The sequence below is a fragment of the Physeter macrocephalus genome, chromosome 2, assembly GCF_002837175.3.
Source record: "Physeter macrocephalus isolate SW-GA chromosome 2, ASM283717v5, whole genome shotgun sequence".
Lineage (NCBI taxonomy): Eukaryota > Metazoa > Chordata > Mammalia > Artiodactyla > Physeteridae > Physeter > Physeter macrocephalus.
In genome coordinates, this window is record NC_041215.1 from 13,021,155 (window position 1) to 13,041,893 (window position 20,739).

Consider the following 20,739-nt stretch of genomic DNA (forward strand, 5'->3'; position numbering starts at 1 on the left):
TATATACAATGGAATATTGCTCAGCCAAAAAAAGAATGAAATACTGCCATTTGCAGCAACATGGATGGGCCTGGAGATTGTCATATCAAGTGAAGTAAGTCAGACAGAGAAAAATAAATATAATATGATATTGCTTGTATGCGGAATCTAAAAAAATGATACAAATGAACTTATTTACAAAACAGAAACCGACTCACAGACTTAGAAAATGAACTTATGGTTATGGGGGGAAGGGTGGAGGGGTGGAATAGATTGGGAGTTTGTGATTGACATGTACACACTGCTATATTTAAAATAGATAAACAATAAGGACTACTGTAAAAAAATTTTTAAAATAAAAAATTTTTAAAAATTAAAAAAATTATATGTATCTAACAATGTGGCCTTATATAAAGGGAAACTTGAAAGAACTAAAAGTGGAAATAGACAAATTCACAACATAATGTGAGATTTTTGCACACATGTCTTAGTAACTTTAGAATACAGTAACAAAAATACCAGTAAGGATATGGAGGATTTGAACAACTAGAGTAGCAACTTGACCTAGTGGACTTAAGTAGAAAATTGTACCCAACTACCACAAAATACACATTCTCTTCAAGTGCACACCCAACAGTTGCCAAAATTGATCACATGCTGTTCCATAAAGCAAGTCTTGACATATTTCAGAGCCTTGAAATCAGACAGATTTCAATATTCTTCTAGTATTACACTAGAAATTAATTGACAAATAAACAAAACTAGAAAATCCATTTATAGGTATTATGAAAAATTAGTAAACAGAAAACTCAATTAAATAGAGCTGTGAAACAAGAAGGGGGAGCTCTCATGCCCTTCCATGATAGCAGAGCCCAACAGGAAGAAGAAAAACTTCTTTCCTGACAAGGACTCAGCGGATGAAAAGCTGTGGATTCTGTTTTCCCTACCCCTCCCAACTTGTGACCACCTGGAGAGATGGGATAGGGAGGGTGGGAGGGAGACCCAAGAGGGAGGGGATACGGGGATATATGTATACGTATAGCTGATTCACTTTGTTATACAGCAGAAACTAACACACCATTGTAAAGCAATTATACTCCAATAAAGATGTTAAAACAAAAAAAGGTTCTCTCCTTCCCTTGTTGTTAGGGCACTTGCATATGGCTCCCCATGGTAGCAGACCTTGAATTGCAATTTTCTGCTGATCCTGAATAAATCCGTCTTTGCTGGAGAAATATCTGGAGTCTATTTGTTTCAGGTCAACCGTATATTCGTATATATGGAAATTAAGGGATAAGCTTTTATGTAACCCACGAGTTAAATAAGAAATTACAATGGAAATTTTTAAATATTTTGAAAAGAGAGATAACAAAGATATGACATGTTCAAACTTGTGGAATATAGGTAAAGCCATGTTTAGTGGGAAATTCATAACTTTAAATGGATATATTTAAAAATGAAAAAGGCAGAAAATCAACTGTCTAATTTCCATATCAGGAGTTAGCAAAGAAACACTACATATATAAATCTCTTGTATACATTATATATATATTAAAATAAAAAACTAAAAATTAGAAAATCAAGGTGTAGAACAGTGTTTATAGTGTTCTAACTTTTGTGTAAACATGGGGAAGGAATTCATGTATGTACTGGTTTTTAAATGCACAAAATATCCCCAGAAAGATACATTCGATACTTGGGAGAGAATTTCACTCTACACACCCCCCCTTTGTTTTTATTGGGGTATAGTTGTTTTACAATGTTGTATTAGTTTCTACTGTACAGCAAAGTGGAGTTCCCTGTGCTATACAGCAGGTTCTCATTAGTTATCTATTTTATACATATTAGTTAGTGTATATATGTCAATCCCAATCCCCCAGTTCATCCTACCCCCATCCCCCTTTCCCCCCTTGCTGTCCATATGTTGTTCTCTATGTCTGTGTCTCTATTTCTGCCTTGCAAACTGGTTCATCAGTACCATTTTGTAGATTATGCATATATGCATTAATATACGATATTCATTTTTCTCTTTCTGATTTACTTCATTCTGTATGACAGTCTCTAGGTCCATCCACGTCCCTACAAATGACCCAATTTTGTTCCTTTTTATGGCTGAGTAATATTCCATTGTATATATGTAGCACAACTTCTTTATCCATTCATCTGTTGATGGACACTTAGGTTGTTTCCATGTCCTGGCTATTGTAAATAGTGCTGCAATGAACATTGTGGTACATGACTCTTTTTGAATTATGGTTTTCTCAGGGTATATGCCCAGTAGTGGGATTGCTGGGTTGTATGGTAGTTCTATTTTTAGTTTTTTAAGGAACCTCCATACTGTTCTCCATAGTGGCTGTATCAATTTACATTCCCACCAATAGTGAATGAGGGTTCCCTTTTCTCCACGCCCTCTGCAGCAGTTATTGTTTGTAGATTTTTTGATGATGACCATTCTGACCAGTGTGAGGTGATACCTCATTGTAGTTTTGATTTGCATTTCTCTAATAATTAGTGATGTTGAGCAGCTTTTCATGTGCCTCTTGGCCATGTGTATGTCTTCTTTGGAGAAATGTCTATTTAGGTCTTCTGCCCATTATTTGATTGGGTTTTTGCTTTTTTGTTATTGGGCTGCATGAGCTGCTTGAATATTTTGGAGATTAACCCTTTGTCAGTTGCTTCATTTGCAAATATTTTCTCCCATTCTGAGAGTTGTCTTTTCATCTTGTTTATAGTTCCCTTTGCCATGCAAAAGCTTTTAAGTTTCATTAGGTCCCATTTGTTTATTTTTGTTTTAATTTTCATTACTCTAGTAAGTGGGTCAAAAAAGACGTTGCTGTGATTTATTTCAAAGAGTGTTCAGCCTGTATTCCCCTAAGAGTTTTATAGTGTCTGGACTTACATTTAGGTCTTTAATCCATTTTGAGTTTTTTTTTTTTAATTTATTTATTTATGGCTGTGTTGGGTCTTCGTTTCTGTGCGAGAGCTTTCTCTAGTCGTGCCAAGCGGGAGCCACTCTTCATTGCGCTGCGCGGGCCTCTCACTATCACGGCCTCTCTTGTTGCGGAGCACAGGCTCCAGACGCACAGGTTCAGTAATTGTGGCTCACGGTCCTGACGCGTAGGCTCAGTAATTGTGGCTCACGGGCCTAGTTGCTCCGTGGCATGTGGGATCTTCCCAGACCAGGGCTCGAACCCTTGTCCCCTGCATTGGCAGGCAGATTCTCAACCACTGCACCACCAGGAAGCCCCCTGAGTTTATTTTTGTGTATGGTGTTAAGGAGTGTTCTAATTTTATTCTTTTACATGTAGCTGTCCAGTTTTCCCAGAACCACTGATTGAAGAGGCTGTCTTTTCTCCATTGTATATTCTTGCCTCCTTTGTCATAGATTAGTTGACCATAGGTGTGTGGGTTTATCTCTGGTCTTTCTATCCTGTTCCATTGATCTATATTTCTGCTTTTGTGCCAGATCCATTATTTGTCGATTTTTTGATGATGGCCATTCTGACTGGTGTGAGGTGATACCTCATTGTAATTTTGATTTGCATTTCTCTAATAATTAGCAATGTTGAGTGTCTTTTCACACTTTCATTTTCACAAATGGCCCATTGGCCATCTGTATGTCTTCTTTGTAGAAATGACTATTTAGATCTTCTGCCCATTTTCTGATTGGGTTTTTGTCTGTTTGTTTGTTTTGATGAGCTCTATGAGCTTTTTGTATATTTTGGAAATTAATCCCTTGTTGGTCATATCATTTACAAATATTTTCTGCCAGTCTGTAGGTTGTCTTTTTGTTTGTTTGTTTATGGTTTCCTTTGCTGTGCAAAAACTTATAAGTTTAATTATGTCCCATTTGGTTATTTTTGCTTATATTTACATTACTCTAGGAGACAGATCCAAAAAAAAATTTCTTCGATTTATGTCAAAGAGTATTCTGCCTATATTTTCTTCTAGGAGTTTTATGGTCTCTGGTCTTACATTTAGGTCTTTAATCCATTTTGAATTTATTTTTGTATATGATCTTAGAGAATGTTCTAATTTTATTCTTTTACATGTAGTTATCCAGCTTTCCCTGCATCACTTATTGAAGAAAGTGTCTAAATGAGAGCCTTGCTGAGTAGTATATTCTTGGTTGTAGGTTTTTCCCTTTCATCACTTTAAATATGCCAAGCCACTCCCTTCTGGCCAGCAGAGTTTCTGCTGAAAAGTCAGCTGAAAGCCTTGTGAGAGTTCCCTTGTATATAACTTCTTGCTTTTCCCCTGCTGCTTCTACTCTCTCTTTATCTTAATTTTTGCCATTTTAATTACATTGTGTCCTTGTTTGTTCCTCTTTGGGTTGGTTTTCATCTATTATGCCTTTAAATATGTTCTCAGCCCCTATTTTCTCTCTGTCTTCTCCTTCTGGGACCCCTATAATGGGAATATTAGTGCACTTGATGTTGTCCTAGAGGTCTCTTAAAATGTCCTCATTCTTTTCTTCTTTTTTTTGGTTCAGTTCCAGTGATTTCCACTACTCTGTCTTCTAGCTCACTGATCCGTTCCTCTGTACCATTTAGTCTACTGTTGATTCCTTCTAGTGTAATTTTCATTTCATTTATTGTGTTCTTCATCTTTGGTTGTTCTTCATATTTTCTAACTCTTAAAAACTTCTAACTTCTCACTCTGTGCTTCCACTCTTCTCTTGAATTCTTTCATCATCTTTATGATCATCACTCTGAATGTTTTCTTGTGTTAATTTCCTACCTCCATTCAATTTGTTTTTCCTCACAAGAATTTTATCCCGTTCCTTCATTTGGAACATGTTCCTGTCTCATTTTGCCTAAATTGCTATTTTCTATGTATCTCCTAAGTTAGTTATGTTTTTTGACCTTGGATAAGTGGACTTTTGTAGGAGATGTCCTATGCCTCTCAGCAGTACACTCTTGTCTTGTCACCAGAGCTGTATCTCTAGGGGTCCCCTTGTGTGGGCTGTGTGGGTTTTTCTGTACTGATGAACTAACTACTGGGTCTGGTAGTCTTGGTTCACTCCTGGCCTGGTTGGTTGCCAGACCCTGCTTTGTGCAGATGATGCACGCTGCTGGTTGGCAGGGCCAGGTCATGAGGTGGCTGGTGCATAACCTCAGTGGTCCCCGTGCTATTTCTGGTTAACTGGTGGGCAGAGTCAGTGTCCAGGAGATCCCAGGGCTGGTGTCTGTTCACTGGTGGATGAAGCCAGGCCCTGGGGCTAGTGCTGGCCCACTGGCAGGCAGAGCTGTGTCCTGGGGTCTTGCTGCAAGGCCCAGGGGTCCCAGGGCTGATGCCAGACAGCTGGTCATTGGGGCTGGTTCCTGACACAGCTGCCTGTAAGGTCTGGGGTGTCCCAAAGCTTGTGTTGGCTTGCTGATAAGTGGAGCCAGAGCCCAGCTAGTCCCTGAGCAGGATCTGGCCTCCTGATGGGTGGACTGTGTCCACAGGCTGCAGGGCTGTGATTGTCCTGCTGATGTTGTTCCCTTGCTCTTGGGTGAGACTTGTCCTGAGGCTAGAGCAGGCTTGCTGTATTAATATCCTTTTTATATTTATGCTTCAGTCTGAATATTTTCTACTGGTGCTAATCCTATATTCAGCTGTGTCTATTCTGGAGGTAAATTCATATGTTGGGTTTGTGATTTTATTTAATGTATTTTTCAGTTCTCAAATTTCCATTTGATTTTTTTTATTGATTCCAAGTATCTAGTAAAATTCTCCAATGTGTGATTTTCCCCCTTGAATATATAAATAACAGTTATTTCAAAGTCCATTTCTTATAACTCCTAAGCCTGAATCTCCTTTATGTCTGCTTCTATTACCTATTTTGTTTGTTTGTTTGTTTATTTGGTCTTATCTTCTGAGATGCCTGGTAATTTTATAAACCATAGAAATAATTTGAAGGTTGTTACTTCCTAAAGAGAGGATTTGCTTTTGATTTTGATTTTGGATTTTGCTTTAAGGTGGAAATTCACCTTAATATGATCTATGATTGAAGTGATTTAAAGCTGCATTATGGTCTTTGTGAGAACTCATCTCTTTCCATCTCACCATTGCTTCTAGGGTGTGTTCTTTTCGACATTCCACCTGAAAAGTCTCTTTTCTTTTAAAAAAAAATTTTAGAGGAGAATAACTTCCCATTGCTAAGCCCTAACACCTATTTTTGGATCTCCAGCACATCAGATACCAAAAGGTCTACTCGACTCCTAACCTTTTAGTCTCTGTTTTATGCTCAGTTTCTCACCCTCTGAGCCTTATGCTACTTATTAATCAACAGACACCTCAAGGGGAAAAGGTCAGATAAAACTGAGCTCACCTTAGCATGCTTCCTTTTTCTCTGTGATTCTGGCCTCTAAGTCTTGGCTGTCGTTTCTTTCTGATGCTTTCAAATTTCTCTTTTATCTTATCCAGGTCTTCCCATTTTTTTTGACAAACAGAAAGCTTCCACATGGAAAAAATTTTTAATTTAATTTTACTTAATTCCGTTAAACATTTATTTGATACCAAAGTTAAAAGTATCATTGGTGCCTGTAATTAAATGAATGTTTGTCTCCCCAAAATTTCTGAGTTATGCCATAATACCCAGTGTGACTGTATTTGGGGTAAGGAAGTAATTAAGGTTAATGGAGTTTATAAGGATGGGGTCCTTATCTGATAGGATTAGTGTTCTTATAAGAGGAGACACCAGATAGCTCACTCTTTCCCTGCACATGCTCAGAGGAAAGAACACATGAGGACAAAGTCACTGTGTACAAGCCAGGAAGAGAGCCCACACCTGAAACTGAATCCTGCCAGAAACTTGATCTTGTACTTTCCAGCCTCCAGAACTGTGAGTTAATTAGTTTTTGTTGTTTAAGCCACACAGCCTTTGGTGGTTTGTCATGGTAGCCTGAGCAGATGAATACAACGTGCATCACTCAGAGACCATCAGGAACACATCAGTTGTCAAACAGAGTTGGAGGTTGCATTTTTGATCAAGGATTGATGTGTTTGTTCGGATTTCGTGTGCCTCAAGTTAACAGAAAACCATTCAACATCAAAATAGAAGTCACCTTATGTGACAAGTTTCATAACAATCTTATAACAAGCTCCTCTTACACCCTCCCACTAAACATCCCTTTGTTCTCCATGCTGCATCAAACATTAACTAGTCTAACTCAGTTTGACTATAGTGACATTTTACTTCTCTGCTCCCTGATTGATAAGGGATTCAAAAGTTCCCCTCCTTACACCCCTAGAAAGGAGACTGGCCCCTCAGCTTCTGGATGGAGGCTCACTAACTACAGACACTCATGGGCCTGATTGCATGGAGTTGACCAGATGAGGGATCTCCAAGGAGAGCCTGGCATGTGTTTCCAAGGAGACTGTATATGTAGGTGAATGTAGAACTTGTGCTTGGAGAATTCTGAAGTTGTGAGACAAGATGGAGCAGTTCATGCTGGCAAGAAAAGAACAAAGTGCAGCAACAGTCCAGGGTCAAGATGACTAGATTGTTTGTTTGTCAAGTAGATGCTTTGTGAGGCTACCATCTCAAGCCTTCTTGGAAAGCCCTCTCTTGAGAGTGGTCTGTGTGAGGGGCTGAAAGCAAAATGCCAGGGTCAGGAAATGAGGGGGTCACAAGAGGTCAACTGGAGAGAGACTTCCCTTGTCAGGGAACTGTCACTGCAGAGTTCTCAGAGGGTGGGGAGGGCATTCAACATCTCTCAACATGCAGGGATGATAGATCGATAGATCACACAATGGAATTTGGATATCTCACTGCAGATGACACTGATATATACTACTCAACAGGGTGCCCCATTGCCCCCCATATCCATAATCCTTCCTTAAATCCTAGAAAACCGAAGAAGGAAGAGAGATCTAGAAGTATCAGAATGAAAGGAGCAGGAGAAAGAGTGAAAAGACAGAATCTTTCACCCTTCCCTGTGGTAGGTCCCCAAACTCCCAACAGATCTGAATTAGGCAGAGGCCACAGGGGAGATTTTGAATTTGGTGAGAGATTTAAGTCATGACTTGTATCAGGCTGGATCTTATCCTACCTGAAAGTTGGTCTTGATTAGCTAAGTGGGAATAGACTTACACCTGAAGGAGACCAGACAGCTCTGAGATCAGCCTGATCTCCATAAAAGGTGGTGAAGGATTTTCCAGGAGTGAAAGTGGTCCTAGCTAAACATAAAGCTCTTTCTTGGTTGTATGCAATCAAGTTTCACCCAATCACTATGTAGGTTAAATAAATAGTAATGTAACAGATTTCACACAGCAGAACAGAATAAATTGTCAATTGTACAGACAGTAGACTGTAGGAACTCACAGAGGCTGAAGGGATGTGGATTGAATCTTTGGAAGGTGAGAATAGTAATGATGAGCTTTAGATGGGTCTTTATAGAATAAATTGAGTTTCAGTAGGAAAAGACAAAGTAGGCAGTGCAAGTTCTAGTGGGAGGTTAACTTGAGAAAAATGCGGAATTGGAAATACTTCAAGTACCTATAGGGAAGCAGAGTAGGTCAGCGGGTTGCAGGGAATGACAGAGGAGGCTGGAGCAGGAAAGTGTGAGGTGGCTGTAAGGAGTTTCTTCGAAAACCGGTTTGGTGTGCCTGGAACTAATTTGACAGAGGCCTATTTTTTCTAGGTCCCTCTGTCTCCACCTCCTTGTGTTTTCCCGCCTCTCCTTTCAAGTCCCCTTCTCTCAGCCCTCTGATCTAATCTGTCCTCTCTGAGCATCAGCCTCCAAATGAAGGCCCCAAGAGCTTTGTATGGCAGGAAAACATGTTTGATTGCTGCTGTGAAAATAAAATAAAAACCAGTCATATATATACCAAAGAGTTAAAAGAACATCATATATTGATGATCTGGCCATTTGGTTTCCAATGAATTGGCCATTTTGAAAATTGACCTCCTTCCATGGGACATAAAGCCAAAATTAAAGTGACTATTAAATTATCATCAAACCCACGATGGGACTTCCCTGGTGGTCTAGTGGTTAAGACACTGCTCTCCCAATGAAGGGGGCCCGGGTTTGATCCCTGGTCAGGGAACTAGATCCCACACGCCGCAGTGAAGATCCCGTACGCGGCAACCGAGATCCTACTTGCCACAACTAAGACCCGGTGCAGCCAAACAAATGAACAAATAAATAAATATTTTTTTTTAATCCTGGGACATCCTTGAGAGTGAAAGGGAGTGCTATCCATGGTTAAACCGGGGTGAGGGGCATAACTGAAGACCATAGGACTGTCCATAGCAAACTGTGAAAGGCACTGAGCTTACAGATATGACTGACAGAGTTTGGGATGACACCCAGTCCCATGCCACCCTCTGAGTCTCATGAATGTGGGTGTTCTTCTTTCCCTCCCATCAGGTTATAAACTTCTCAGGGCCAGGATTGTGTTCAGTCTCCACCTTTGATTCAAGCATAACAGCTCACCCAGTGCTCTATATATCATGGGTTCTCAATAAATGTATGTTGATTTCATGGGGCCAGCAAAAAACATGTGTAGATTGTGGGGTGCAGAGAAAGCCTATCAAGGAACCCAAGGGTGGAGACCCCATGAAGGCCCTTGGGGGTCACTGGGGAAGTGTGGAATTTGTTTGTGGTGAGGGGTAGAGCACCAAGAAACTTGTCCCCCCTTCCTGTGCCCTGGCTGCCCTGTGCCCCTCCCGTGACCAGGTTTCCCCACACTGTCCCACTGGCCCTTCTTCTGGTCCTGTCCCCAAGCTCCCTGTTTGGTTTTCTTTAATTATAAACTTGGGAGCTTCTGCTCCAGGGCTAGAGTTTGTGGGCTCCCCTGGGACTTCACAGCTTTACCTTCCTCACTCAGGTTCAGTGTTAAACACCTGCATGGGCAGCAGAAGACAGTTCTGCAACCCAGGCTGGGAGGCAGCCCATGGAAGGTGGACGGGAATCAGGGGCTGGGCTCAGATACACGGATCCTGGCTCTGTCCCCATCTGCCCACCACCGTCTCCTTGACTAAGTTCACTTTCTCCACACCCCTTTTGCTGAGAGGAGGCTGTTGTCTGTCTGAGGCCCACTGTCTGAGCTAGAGAGTCACAGGGAGGCTGAGGGTGATGTGGACACCCACAGCTGGGCTGAGAGGTTGGTGGGAGCTGAGGAAGGAAGTCAGAGCTGGGGGGCTCCTCCCTGACCCCGCTGACCCAGTAAGTACAAACACATGGAAGGATGGAGAAATGATTCTGATGCTGGAATCTCCTCCACAGGTTATCTGCTGAATTGGTTTTCCTTCAGGGAACCCACTTAAAGGTGAGTGAAGGTCATTTCCTGTCACCCCCTTCTCTCCTCTTTGCTGCATCTATTACTCATTCCTGGTCATTTCGCATTTCTATTTAATTATCAGCATTTCTATTGTTGGTGGGAATGTAAATTGATAGAGCCAGTATGGAGGTTCCTTAAAAAACTAGAACTACCATACGACCCAGCAATCCCACTACTGGGCATATACCCTGAGAAAGCCATAATTAAAAAAAGGCATGTACCACAATGTTCATTGCAGCTCTATTTACAATAGCCAGGACATGGAAGCAACCTAATTGTCCATCGACAGATGAATGGATAAAGAAGATGTGGATGGACATAGATACCGTCATGCAGAGTGAATGAAGTAAGTCAGAAAGAGAAAAACAAATACCGTATGCTAACACATATATATGGAATCTAAAAAAAAAAAAAGGTACAGATGAACCTATTTGCAGGAGAGGAATAAAGACGCAGATGTAGAGGAGAATGGACTTGAGGACATGGGCAGGGGGAAGGGGAAGCTGGGACGAAGTGAGAGAGTGGTATGGACATATATACACTACCAAATGTAAAATAGATAGCTAGTGGGAAGCAGCCGCAGAGCACAGGGAGATCAGATCAGGGCTTTGTGACCATCTAGAGGGGTGGGATAGGGAGGGTGAGAGGGAGACGCAAGACGGAGGAGATATGGGGATATATGTATGTGTATAGCTGATTCACTTTGTTATACAGCAGAAACTAACACACCATTGTAAAGCAATTATACTCCAATAAACATGTCAAAAAAATTATCAGCATTTTTTTCTTCCTCTTGTTGTCTGCCTCTTTCAGCTTTTTTTTTTTTTTTTTTGGAGTAGGTGGTGGGCACATACCTTTTAGTGTTATGTGTCTTCCCTTTCTTTCTTCTAGTCCTTTTCATTTGATCTATTTCTCTGTTTTTCTTTCTAAAGAAAGAAAATGTATCATTGACCTTTTTTCTTTCCTCTTTCCCTCAGTTTGGATTGGGGGCCATAGTGTTGGCTTCCTGGGTTGAAGAGTGGTTTACAGGAGGAAAAAGGATGAGTGGGGAGACATGGAAGTAAAGGGGCAGGAAGGAGAGGGCTGATATGTGACATAGAGTCAGCTTGTCCCCCAAAGTACATTTTAGATACAAGATGGCTTCTTTATGGTGTCATTTCTAGGAAGAAAAATGCAGCCGTTAACTAGTCATCAGAAAGGAATGAAGTTAATGAGCAGGAAATGAATATGTGAGATGCTAGAATAGCTTCTTGAGTTGTTTGCATACAATCAGTAATTTGACAGTATTTATTGAGAGCATAATACATGCCAGTCACTGTTCTAAGAGCCGGGGATCCTCCCATGAGAAAAAGTGGCACCGGGGGATATAGGTTCTAGTTGGAAAGCAGAAAACAAATTCATATGAATTAAATGTAGCATGCCCAATGGTGTTGAATGCTAAGAGAAACATAAGGCAGGGAAGGAATGGGGAGGGAAAAGGGATTTCAACTCCAAATAGGTGTGAGGAAGCCCTGGCTGAGAAAGTTAGTTAGGAGGTGAGTGGACAACGTGAAGCGTATGTGGGAAGAGATTTCCATGAGTAGGCAAGAACAAGGACCAAGGCCTCCGAGGCTGGTGTGGGAGGAAACACAGGATGCTGGTGAGACGAGAGTCATGGGAATTCTGGGGAGAGCAGAAGAAAAGGAGGTCTGGGTGGTGATGGAAGTTCTGCTGATAAAAGCATTCCTTTATTCTGCTTCAAGAACCCATCTTCTTATAGAGATGGGTTCACTTTAGTGCTGTGTGCAAAGAGACTGGGATGGGGGCAAGGATGGAATGAATGATGAGGCAAATTCCGTTAGGGGTCACCATCAACCAGGGGAGCAGTGATGACAGTGTGGTCAGGTGAGATGGGCAAGATTGTGAAGTGGTCAGGGTTACATACATTTTGCAGGAAGAACCAGCAGGGATTTATGATGTTGGGATGTGGGAGGGAAGGAGAGGTTCAATATGACCCATGTGTTGTATCCTTGGAAGCTGGACAGACCTGCCCTTAATTTACCTGGGAAGAAGGTTAGACCAGGTGTTTCTCCAGAGGAGACCAAGGACTCTATTTGGTCACTTTAGGTAGCATAAGCCCATTGCACATCCAAGTGGAGGTGATGAGTACACAGTGGTATAAGAATTAGAATTCAAAGGAGTTTAAATGTCATTAATCAACTCTATGGTATTGTAGTATAAGGTGGTGGGGGGTTGGTGGGGGGAGAAGAGGACGTGTAGAGTGCATGTCTTTGAAGGTGCATGCAGCTCAATGATTCTGCACACAGTACGTCCTTAGCACAAGAGGAGGAATTTCTGGTGTGAGGTCTATGGGACCTGGTTGGTTCAGTTGATTGGTTTAGTCTGGGGCTGATATGGCCAAGATGGTGTTTGAAGGCTGTAGGAACAGTGATTTGCTCCTGTAGGACCTCCCCCCTAGCTTCAACATCACACCTTTGTGTTGTTGTTGGCAAAGATACCTGGGCATGTCTTTTTTGGGCATGAGTCAGGATGTGCTCCATTCTGTAAGATCTCAGCTCACAGAGGCTGCCTCCCTGGTGGTGGATCTGGGCAGGCCTATCCTAGTTTCTGAAATTACTCTGTTTCTTCACACACAGAGTGTGTTCTGTGGGGTTGACTTGTTTCCTCTTTGCAAGGAGGTAAGGTAGACATGAATACACCCCAAACAAATGTCTCCTGGATGCCACTATCATCCATTTGCAGAGAAGTCCTGTTCTCTTTTAAATACCTCAATATTATTCTTACTATATCACTCACTGTCCCTCAGAGGAAGAAATATAGCAGTGAACTAGTATATTGAGGTCAAGAACAAGGGCTCCATCAATTAAAGGGGGAGTCTCTCTACTTTCAGAAAATGGAAGCGGCAGCCATGTATTACTTCATCATGATTATTTTATCCAATCAACACTTATGTACTGAAGGTTATACTATGAACTAGGCAACCTTTCTAGGGGCTGCCAATGTCATGGTGAGTAATAAATGGTGCTCTTATTCCAGTGGGATGAGACAGACCATAAAAATTTTAAAATGTAAGCATGTGTGTGTTAAATGGTATAAGTGCTGTGGAGAAACCAAGAGCAGGGGAGGGCTTGAAAATGCAAGACGTTTATAACTTCAGTGACTTTCACAGAAACCATTTCTAAAGAGGTTGGCATTTGAAAAAAAATCTGAAGCAGATGAGAGACAGAAATCTGAGGAAAGAGCATTCCAAAGAGAAGAAAATGCAAAGATCCAAAGGTGGGTGTTTTTCCAGTTTGTCCAAGGAAATTCAAGGAAGCACAGTGAGTGAAGGGGACACAGTAGGAGATGAGGTCAGAGGTTTCAGTGTATATGAGTGTGTGTGTGTGTCTTTGTGTGTGTGTGTGTCTGTGTGGGTGTATCATGTAGGGTCTTGTGTGCCACTGCAAGGATTTGGGCTTTATTTGGAGTAATTTGAGGAGTCACTGAGTTACTTTCAGCAAGAGAATTACATCATATGACTTACATTTTAAGCAGACTCATTTGAATACTTATGAGAACAGACTCAAGGGATTCAAGGATAGATGTCAAGAGACTGGATAGAAGCCTATAATAGTCCATCTGAGAGAAGATGGTGGCTTGGACCAGGGCAGTTGCAGTGGGGATAAGCATTCATTGGATTCTGAGGTATTCTGAATTTATAGCCAAGAGGCTTTACTGATGGTTTGGACCTAGGGAATAAAAAACATAGAGGAATTAAAAAATGATTTCAAGATATTTGGCCTAAGCGAAATAAAGAACATCTCAAGTCTCCATTACCTTCCTTTATTGTAACATATATGAATTATCTCTTGGGGATGAAATGGTCCAAGTCCTGCTAGAGATAGTTTACTGAGTCCATTTAATCCCAGCTAGAAAGAGCCAGTGCCATATGGGAAAGCCGATATTTTGCCTATTGAAGGAGGATTGTTCAACAGTCCTGTGACACATAATTCAATTTCTATTCTTCTTGGTATGAATATGTAGAAATGTAGATAAATGGTTCAATTCTATGAGCTAGCAAAGATCCTATTATCTGTGTCATCTGAAAAATGAAAGAATATCCTCTTGTATGTCCCTAGGCATATATTGTTGTGCTCTAATAAATTACAAAAGATACAGAAGACTGAAGAATAATAATCCAGAGATAAATAAAGACATGTCACTCAATCTTAGAATTTCTCTGTCCATGTTCTCAGGTGACTGTGAACAACTGAACCATGGGGATATGGTTGAACCAATCATCTATAGATGGCTTCATCCTCTTGGGAATCTTTTCTCATAGCCAGACTGATCTTGCCCTGTTCTCTGTGGTTATGGTGGTCTCCACAGTTGCCCTCTGTGGGAATGTCCTCCTCATCTTCCTCATCTACATTGATCCTCGTACACCCATGTACTTCTTCCTCAGTCACCTCTCCCTCATGGACCTCATGTTGGTCTGTGCCATTGTGCCCAAGATGGCAGTCAACTTCTGTCTGGCTGAAAATCCACTCCTTTGTGTGTTGTGGTATACAAATTGTTTTTTTCATCTCTCTTGTGGGAGCTGAAGGGCTCTTGCTGGGACTCATGGCTTATGACTGCTATGTGGCCATTAGCCACCCACTTCACTATCTCATCCTCATGAGTCAGAGGGTCTGTCTCCAGATTGCTGGGAGTTCATGGACTTTGGGGATAATAGATGGAATGATGCAGATGGCAGGAGCCATGAGCTTACCCTACTGTGGCTCAAGGAATGTGGACCACTTCTTCTGCAAGGTGCCAGCTTTATTGAAACTGGCCTGTGCAGACACATCCATTTTTTGATACCCTGGTTGTTGCCTGCTATGTATTCATGCTGCTCCTGCCGTTCTCCATCATTGTGGCCTCTTATGCTCGCCTCTGGGGATCTGTGCTCCCCATGCACTCTGCTCAGGCCCATAAAAAGGCTCTGGCCGCCTGTTCTTCCCACCTGACTGCTGTGGCCCTCTTCTATGGGGCAGCCATGTTTACCTATCTGAGACCCAGGCGCTACCAGGCCCCAAGCCATGACAATGTGGTCTCTATCTTCTACACAGTCCTTACTCCTATGCTCAACCCTCTCATTTATAGCTTGAGGAACAGGGGGGTGATGGGGGCCCTAAAGAAGGGGCTGGATCGTTGCAGGATTGGCAGTCGGCACTGACGGCCAGGGCATCTGGTACCTGGTGCTGCCACCTCCTGGTTGCATAATGTTGCAAAGTCATTCACCCTTTGGGAGTGTCTGTTTCCTCATCAATAAATGAGAATCATGACACCTGCCTTACCTCACAGGGATTCTGTAGGGATCACTACATGTAAATCTACAGCCCCATGAAGAAGCAATGCATTGTCATTATTGTCATTATTGATCATTTATGAAGTCCTTGAAGTAAATTCACTCCATTTCTTAATTCTTCTTGGTTATAACTGTGTTTTGTTGAATGCTTACTATGTGCTGGGCACTGTCCGTTTTCCTTTATGTGTCATCTATACTATTAAATTGATGATTTTACCTAATAAATATGGATATTTTATTTTTATTTATTTATTTATTTATTTTCCCGGTACGCGGGCCTCTCACTGCTGTGGCCTCTCCCGCTGCGGAGCACAGGCTCCGGACGCGCAGGCCCACGGGCCCAGCCGCTCCGCGGCATGCGGGATCCTCCCGGACCGGGGCACGAACCCGCGTCCCCTGCACTGGCAGGCGGACTCCCAACCACTGCGCCACCAGGGAAACCCTATGGATTTTTTAAATAAAAACTTTCTAGATGGCAGAAATTGAGTCTCTATAATTCTTTCTTGGGTGGTCCCTAGTCTTCTCCCATTAGAGGCTTTATAAAACTTCCTTTAAGAGATATAAATATACCCTTAACTGCTTAGAAATTATTTGTGTATTTCCAGTACCTGGCTCTGTGCCTTATAGACAGCAGTTGCTTAATAAAACTTTATTGAATGAATGCAGGAAGAGGCATCTAATGGGATAATATATATGAAAACATTTTTAAAAGCACTATTCACATACCAAATTTGCTGTGGCAACTGTGATTATTTCTGTACTTCAAGTTCTGCAAAAGTAAAACTATACGTTTTGGAAGTTGAATATTAGAACAGAAATATAGACAGAAATTGAGCCATTATTTTATATTTTACATATCAGACAGGGTCCAGCCAGGAATAAAACCATATCCATTATTTTAGCAGAAAAAAATGTAGTGTAAAGAGTTGTTAACCAAATATTTGAGATCTGAAATGACAAAACAAGAACACGAAGGATTGAAGAGGAAAAAACAACCTGCAGAAAGAAGCTACTATTCCTAGGCCTGGGGATGTAAAGGGAGAGGTTAGAGTCATTAAAACCCGAAGTCTTAGAGTCCAGATGTCTGAGGAGCGAGCACTGACCAGCTGGTATTCCTATCTCAGAAGGTACCCATGGAGATGTCTCCCATAGGAGACATAGAGAAGCCTGCTCTGCCCTGACTTATGATGGTTCCTCCAGAGCCTAGAGGAAAAAGAGGGCATTGCAGAGCTCGGTCCTAGCCTTCTGACAAGTGGGGGCTATGCAGTTGGTTCTGACACCCCAGAAGTTCACAGGAGAGTCTCTAGCCCCAGACTGCCAAGGAATAGGGGTTGGTCAGCTAGTGCTTGTGCCTCTGAAGGACAGGATGAGACTGGTTCTGTGAGTGTGAAAGTAAACTGCAAAGTCAAACCAACTGCCAGGATGAAGAGACATTGCTGGGTTGGTTGGACAGAAGAAAACAGGAAATCATGAAAGAGTTTTCTATCTCCTCCCCTGGCTTACCGTCTCCTTCTAGTGGCCCTATGGGCAGATCCTAATGTGAACCTTGAAGACAAAGCAGCCCTAGAATAAAAAATTGGAGTGTAGAAATGTGAATTTTGAGCTGAGGCAATAGTTTAAGAACTGGCACAGTCCACCCCTTTGGCTACTCAACATCCAGATAATTTTACCCATGTTTGAACTGCTGTTAAATAGCAACAACAGCATAACAATGTGTAACTATTCTTCACATACATGTTATCCTTCATTAGTTATAGTATCCATCTATGGGCAATGTCAGTTATAGCTCATATTCAGTCATAATCTCTGCATATTAGCTATCAACAGCAATCAGTATATAAATAGTAAGAGGAAGGAGCAGAGAGAGAGATAAGAACAAACTAGCTCACATACATGTACGCACACATACACACACACCCCAACAGGCTAATTAATCATGAAGCCATAATTGATATTTATAACTTTCTTCTTCATTTTCCATTCCTTATTTCCTTTGCTCTCAGCTAGAACCTCATGTCTTTGGATAATTTATCTCGTGGTGTACTCTATGTCTTCATTCCAAAAAGGTCTGAATCCTCAGTGGTACTACCTGTATTTTTGGTGGCTGTACTTTTCCATTATCTTTTACTATTGGACATGGAAGTACTGAAAGATGCCCCAGAGAATCCCCTGTCTCAGGATTGTCCTCTATAAACCTTGTAACTGATATCAATCAACCCACCCCACTCTAGTGGAGCTGCTGTCTTATTTACCTATTAGTTCACTGGCATGAGAAGTCTAAAATAACCAGATAAAATTTCAATTTCTGATTGGATGGGACCATTGTTTTTCAGTTATGGGAGAAACAGCCCCATATATTGATTACTGAATCAAAGCACATATTGCATTATATGAGATAGAACTCCATATTTTCAGGGTCTTATTTCTGAAATGACACTGTAAATGAGTTGGTACCATAACTGAGGCAAACTGCTTCTGAGTGATGACACATATACAAGACCAGTCAGTTCTATGGACACAAGTCCATTGCTGCCATTCTTTTGCTGTGAAATAATTTCCTGATCAGAAGCAAGGTTGAGCAAGGTACTTTGATTATATCTGAGGCATTCTGTAAGTACATAGGCGGTAACAGCCGCTGCAGTTAAAGTTACCATCTGATTAACTTTACAACAATCTATAGTAATTTTCTAAGGTCCATTCACCTTCTGCAAAGGCCAAAAAAAGATGTGCACATTTCAAGTTTATGGTGGCATTAATACATGCAGGTCTCCTAGAGATGCAGTATTAATTTTTGTTTACTGTCTGGTAGGAATTAGAAGTTCCTGAGCTTCCACTTGTTCTTTCTACCATAATAAAACTCCCACTACAGTTCAGAGAGCCAGTATGGGTTTCCTACTAGTTTTGGGGTATGACTCTTCCAAATATACATTAAGGATCTGGGAAATAGCTAAGCGATAGGTTTACAGACCTACTTGGACCACTGTGATTTGAACTTGGGCCAAAACACCACTTATCACCTCATCATTATAAACCCCCACTTTGGTAGACTGCAGTGGCGTTTGGGGTCACAAGAAATTAGTATCAATTTAGAGCCACTATCTAGAGCAAACTAAGACCATCTGCATTCACATGACTTAATTATCAAGATTCAAAATGGGGCCTCCGTGGTGGCGCAGTGGTTGGGGGTCCGCCTGCCGATGCGTGGGGTGCGGGTTCGTGCCCCGGTCCGGGAGGATCCCACGTGCCGCAGAGCGGCTGGGCCCGTGAGCCATGGCCGCTGGGCCTGTGCGTCCGGAGCCTGTGCTCCCCAACGGGAGAGGCCACAGCAGTGAGAGGCCCGCGTACCGCAAAAAAAAAAAAAAAAAAAAAAAAAAAAGATTCAAAATGAAAGCCCTTACATCAATAAGACTTTTCTATATATTCCAGGAAATTCTTGCCCAGGATAATAGGGCTGTAAGTCAGAACATAACTTCATTGTTAGCTTTATCTGAGCAATAGACTGTTCAATCAGTCCTCTTTTCTGGACGATGGATGACTCAGCTGGCCAAACTCAGCTTTTAACCAAATAATTGTTTTCTCACCAAGACTCCTCCCCAACTCATGCTCATGGTGACCATCAATGCTGTTATATCATGGATTTTGACCAGTTCCAGTCAGATCCCTGCATTGTTAGACCCACTTCAAACTGCTCAAATCCAGTTCCTAAAACTATACACATTAAACATTGATCTTCCCTTATGAAACTAAGATTCTGTCGAGATGGTGTTTATCTTTTCTAATTAAGTAATAATCTTGGCCTTGTTTGATCTGCAGGTTAGTCTGGTGTTATTTTGGGGGTAAGTCAACAGACAACACTTTTAATTCCTAAAATGCTTGAATATATCTGTTTTCCCCATGCATCGTCACTCTAGTAATTGGCAAGACATCCTTCTGGGTGAAGGTTTAGAAGACTTACAGTATATACTGTTGGTAGTGTTTTAGGGTTCTTCCACAAGGGGACCCAATTTAATTAGGAGGTTTCAGGTCCATGAACTGGCTTAGGTCTAGAAACTAGGTAGGAGGCCTTGACTCAACATTGTAAAGACTTACATCAAGTTTCTGGCTACTAGACCTTGATTTTTTCCAAATTTGTAGATTAAGGCTTCCCATTTCATTCTGAGAGACACTGTGATCAATTAGCCACCAACAGAGGTTCTCAGGATCAAAGCATTCTATTTACCAGTCATCCCTGCTGTGCATTATGAACATTGCATCCACCTTGTCTCTGGTAGCTCATCACTCTCAACTGGCCCCTGTTACTCTAATAATCCATAAATTCATTGAAAAAATTAGAGAGGCCTCTCTTAGTGGCAGCATCTTGCACCAACATACTTGGCCTGCAGAGAACAATCAGCAAAGAGCTTTTTAAAGAAGCTGGTTTTCCCTTACTAATGTATTTCTCTATGCCTTAAGAAAGATTTGGGGTTTTGTTCTGAAAATGTAGTGGAGGTGAATGCATATCATAAGTTCACTCCAAAATTCCTACTTCACCTACTGTGGATTTATGTCTCTCATAATTCCACGGAAGTTTTAGCTTCAAGACCTCAGTGAAGGCCACAATTAAGTCCAAATTTCAGCCAATTAATCAAGCAAACTGTTAATAAGACTTCCAGTCACTTGAAATTATACATTAAATCCATACTCATACCAATAATTTCATAGTTACATTCCTCCTTCATCTAACACTCTTAGAATGCATCTGCACAATATATTTACCTTTTTTATGCAGCATAAGTTAGCAAAACATTACTATTCTTTTAAAGTATAAGTGCTTTCTCTTGGGTCAGACTTTGTACTTGTTCCCTTGAAGCATACTGAGATCTGATACTAATTAAGAGTCCAGAGGCAACAAAAGAGTGGTTTAAGTTTATCTACAGAAGAATAGGTATGCCCTTCAAGACAGCCGGCCTAGGTGAGCTTATTACAGGGTCTTTTCAAAAGTTTCTATTCTTTCCTGTATCCATCCGCATAAGTTCTGCCTTCGCCTCTTGTCACTTATTTATTTATTTATTTTTTACTGAGGCGAAATTCATGTAACATAAAATTAGTTTAAAATGAGGGGCTTCCCTGGTGGCGCAGTGGTTGAGAGTCCGCCTGCCGATGCAGGGGACATGGGTTCG

The 20,739-nt window shown here is 41.5% G+C and overlaps 1 protein-coding gene across 1 annotated transcript; it reads left to right on the top strand.

The window, feature by feature from the left end:
• The first annotated feature begins 14,507 nt into the window (after positions 1-14,507).
• Positions 14,508-15,448, top strand: LOC102983571 (olfactory receptor 56-like). Its single transcript, XM_024134008.1, is given in 3 exon segments — positions 14,508-14,767; positions 14,769-15,084; positions 15,086-15,448. Coding segments are annotated over 3 exon segments (939 nt in total).
• The last annotated feature ends 5,291 nt before the right edge of the window (positions 15,449-20,739 follow it).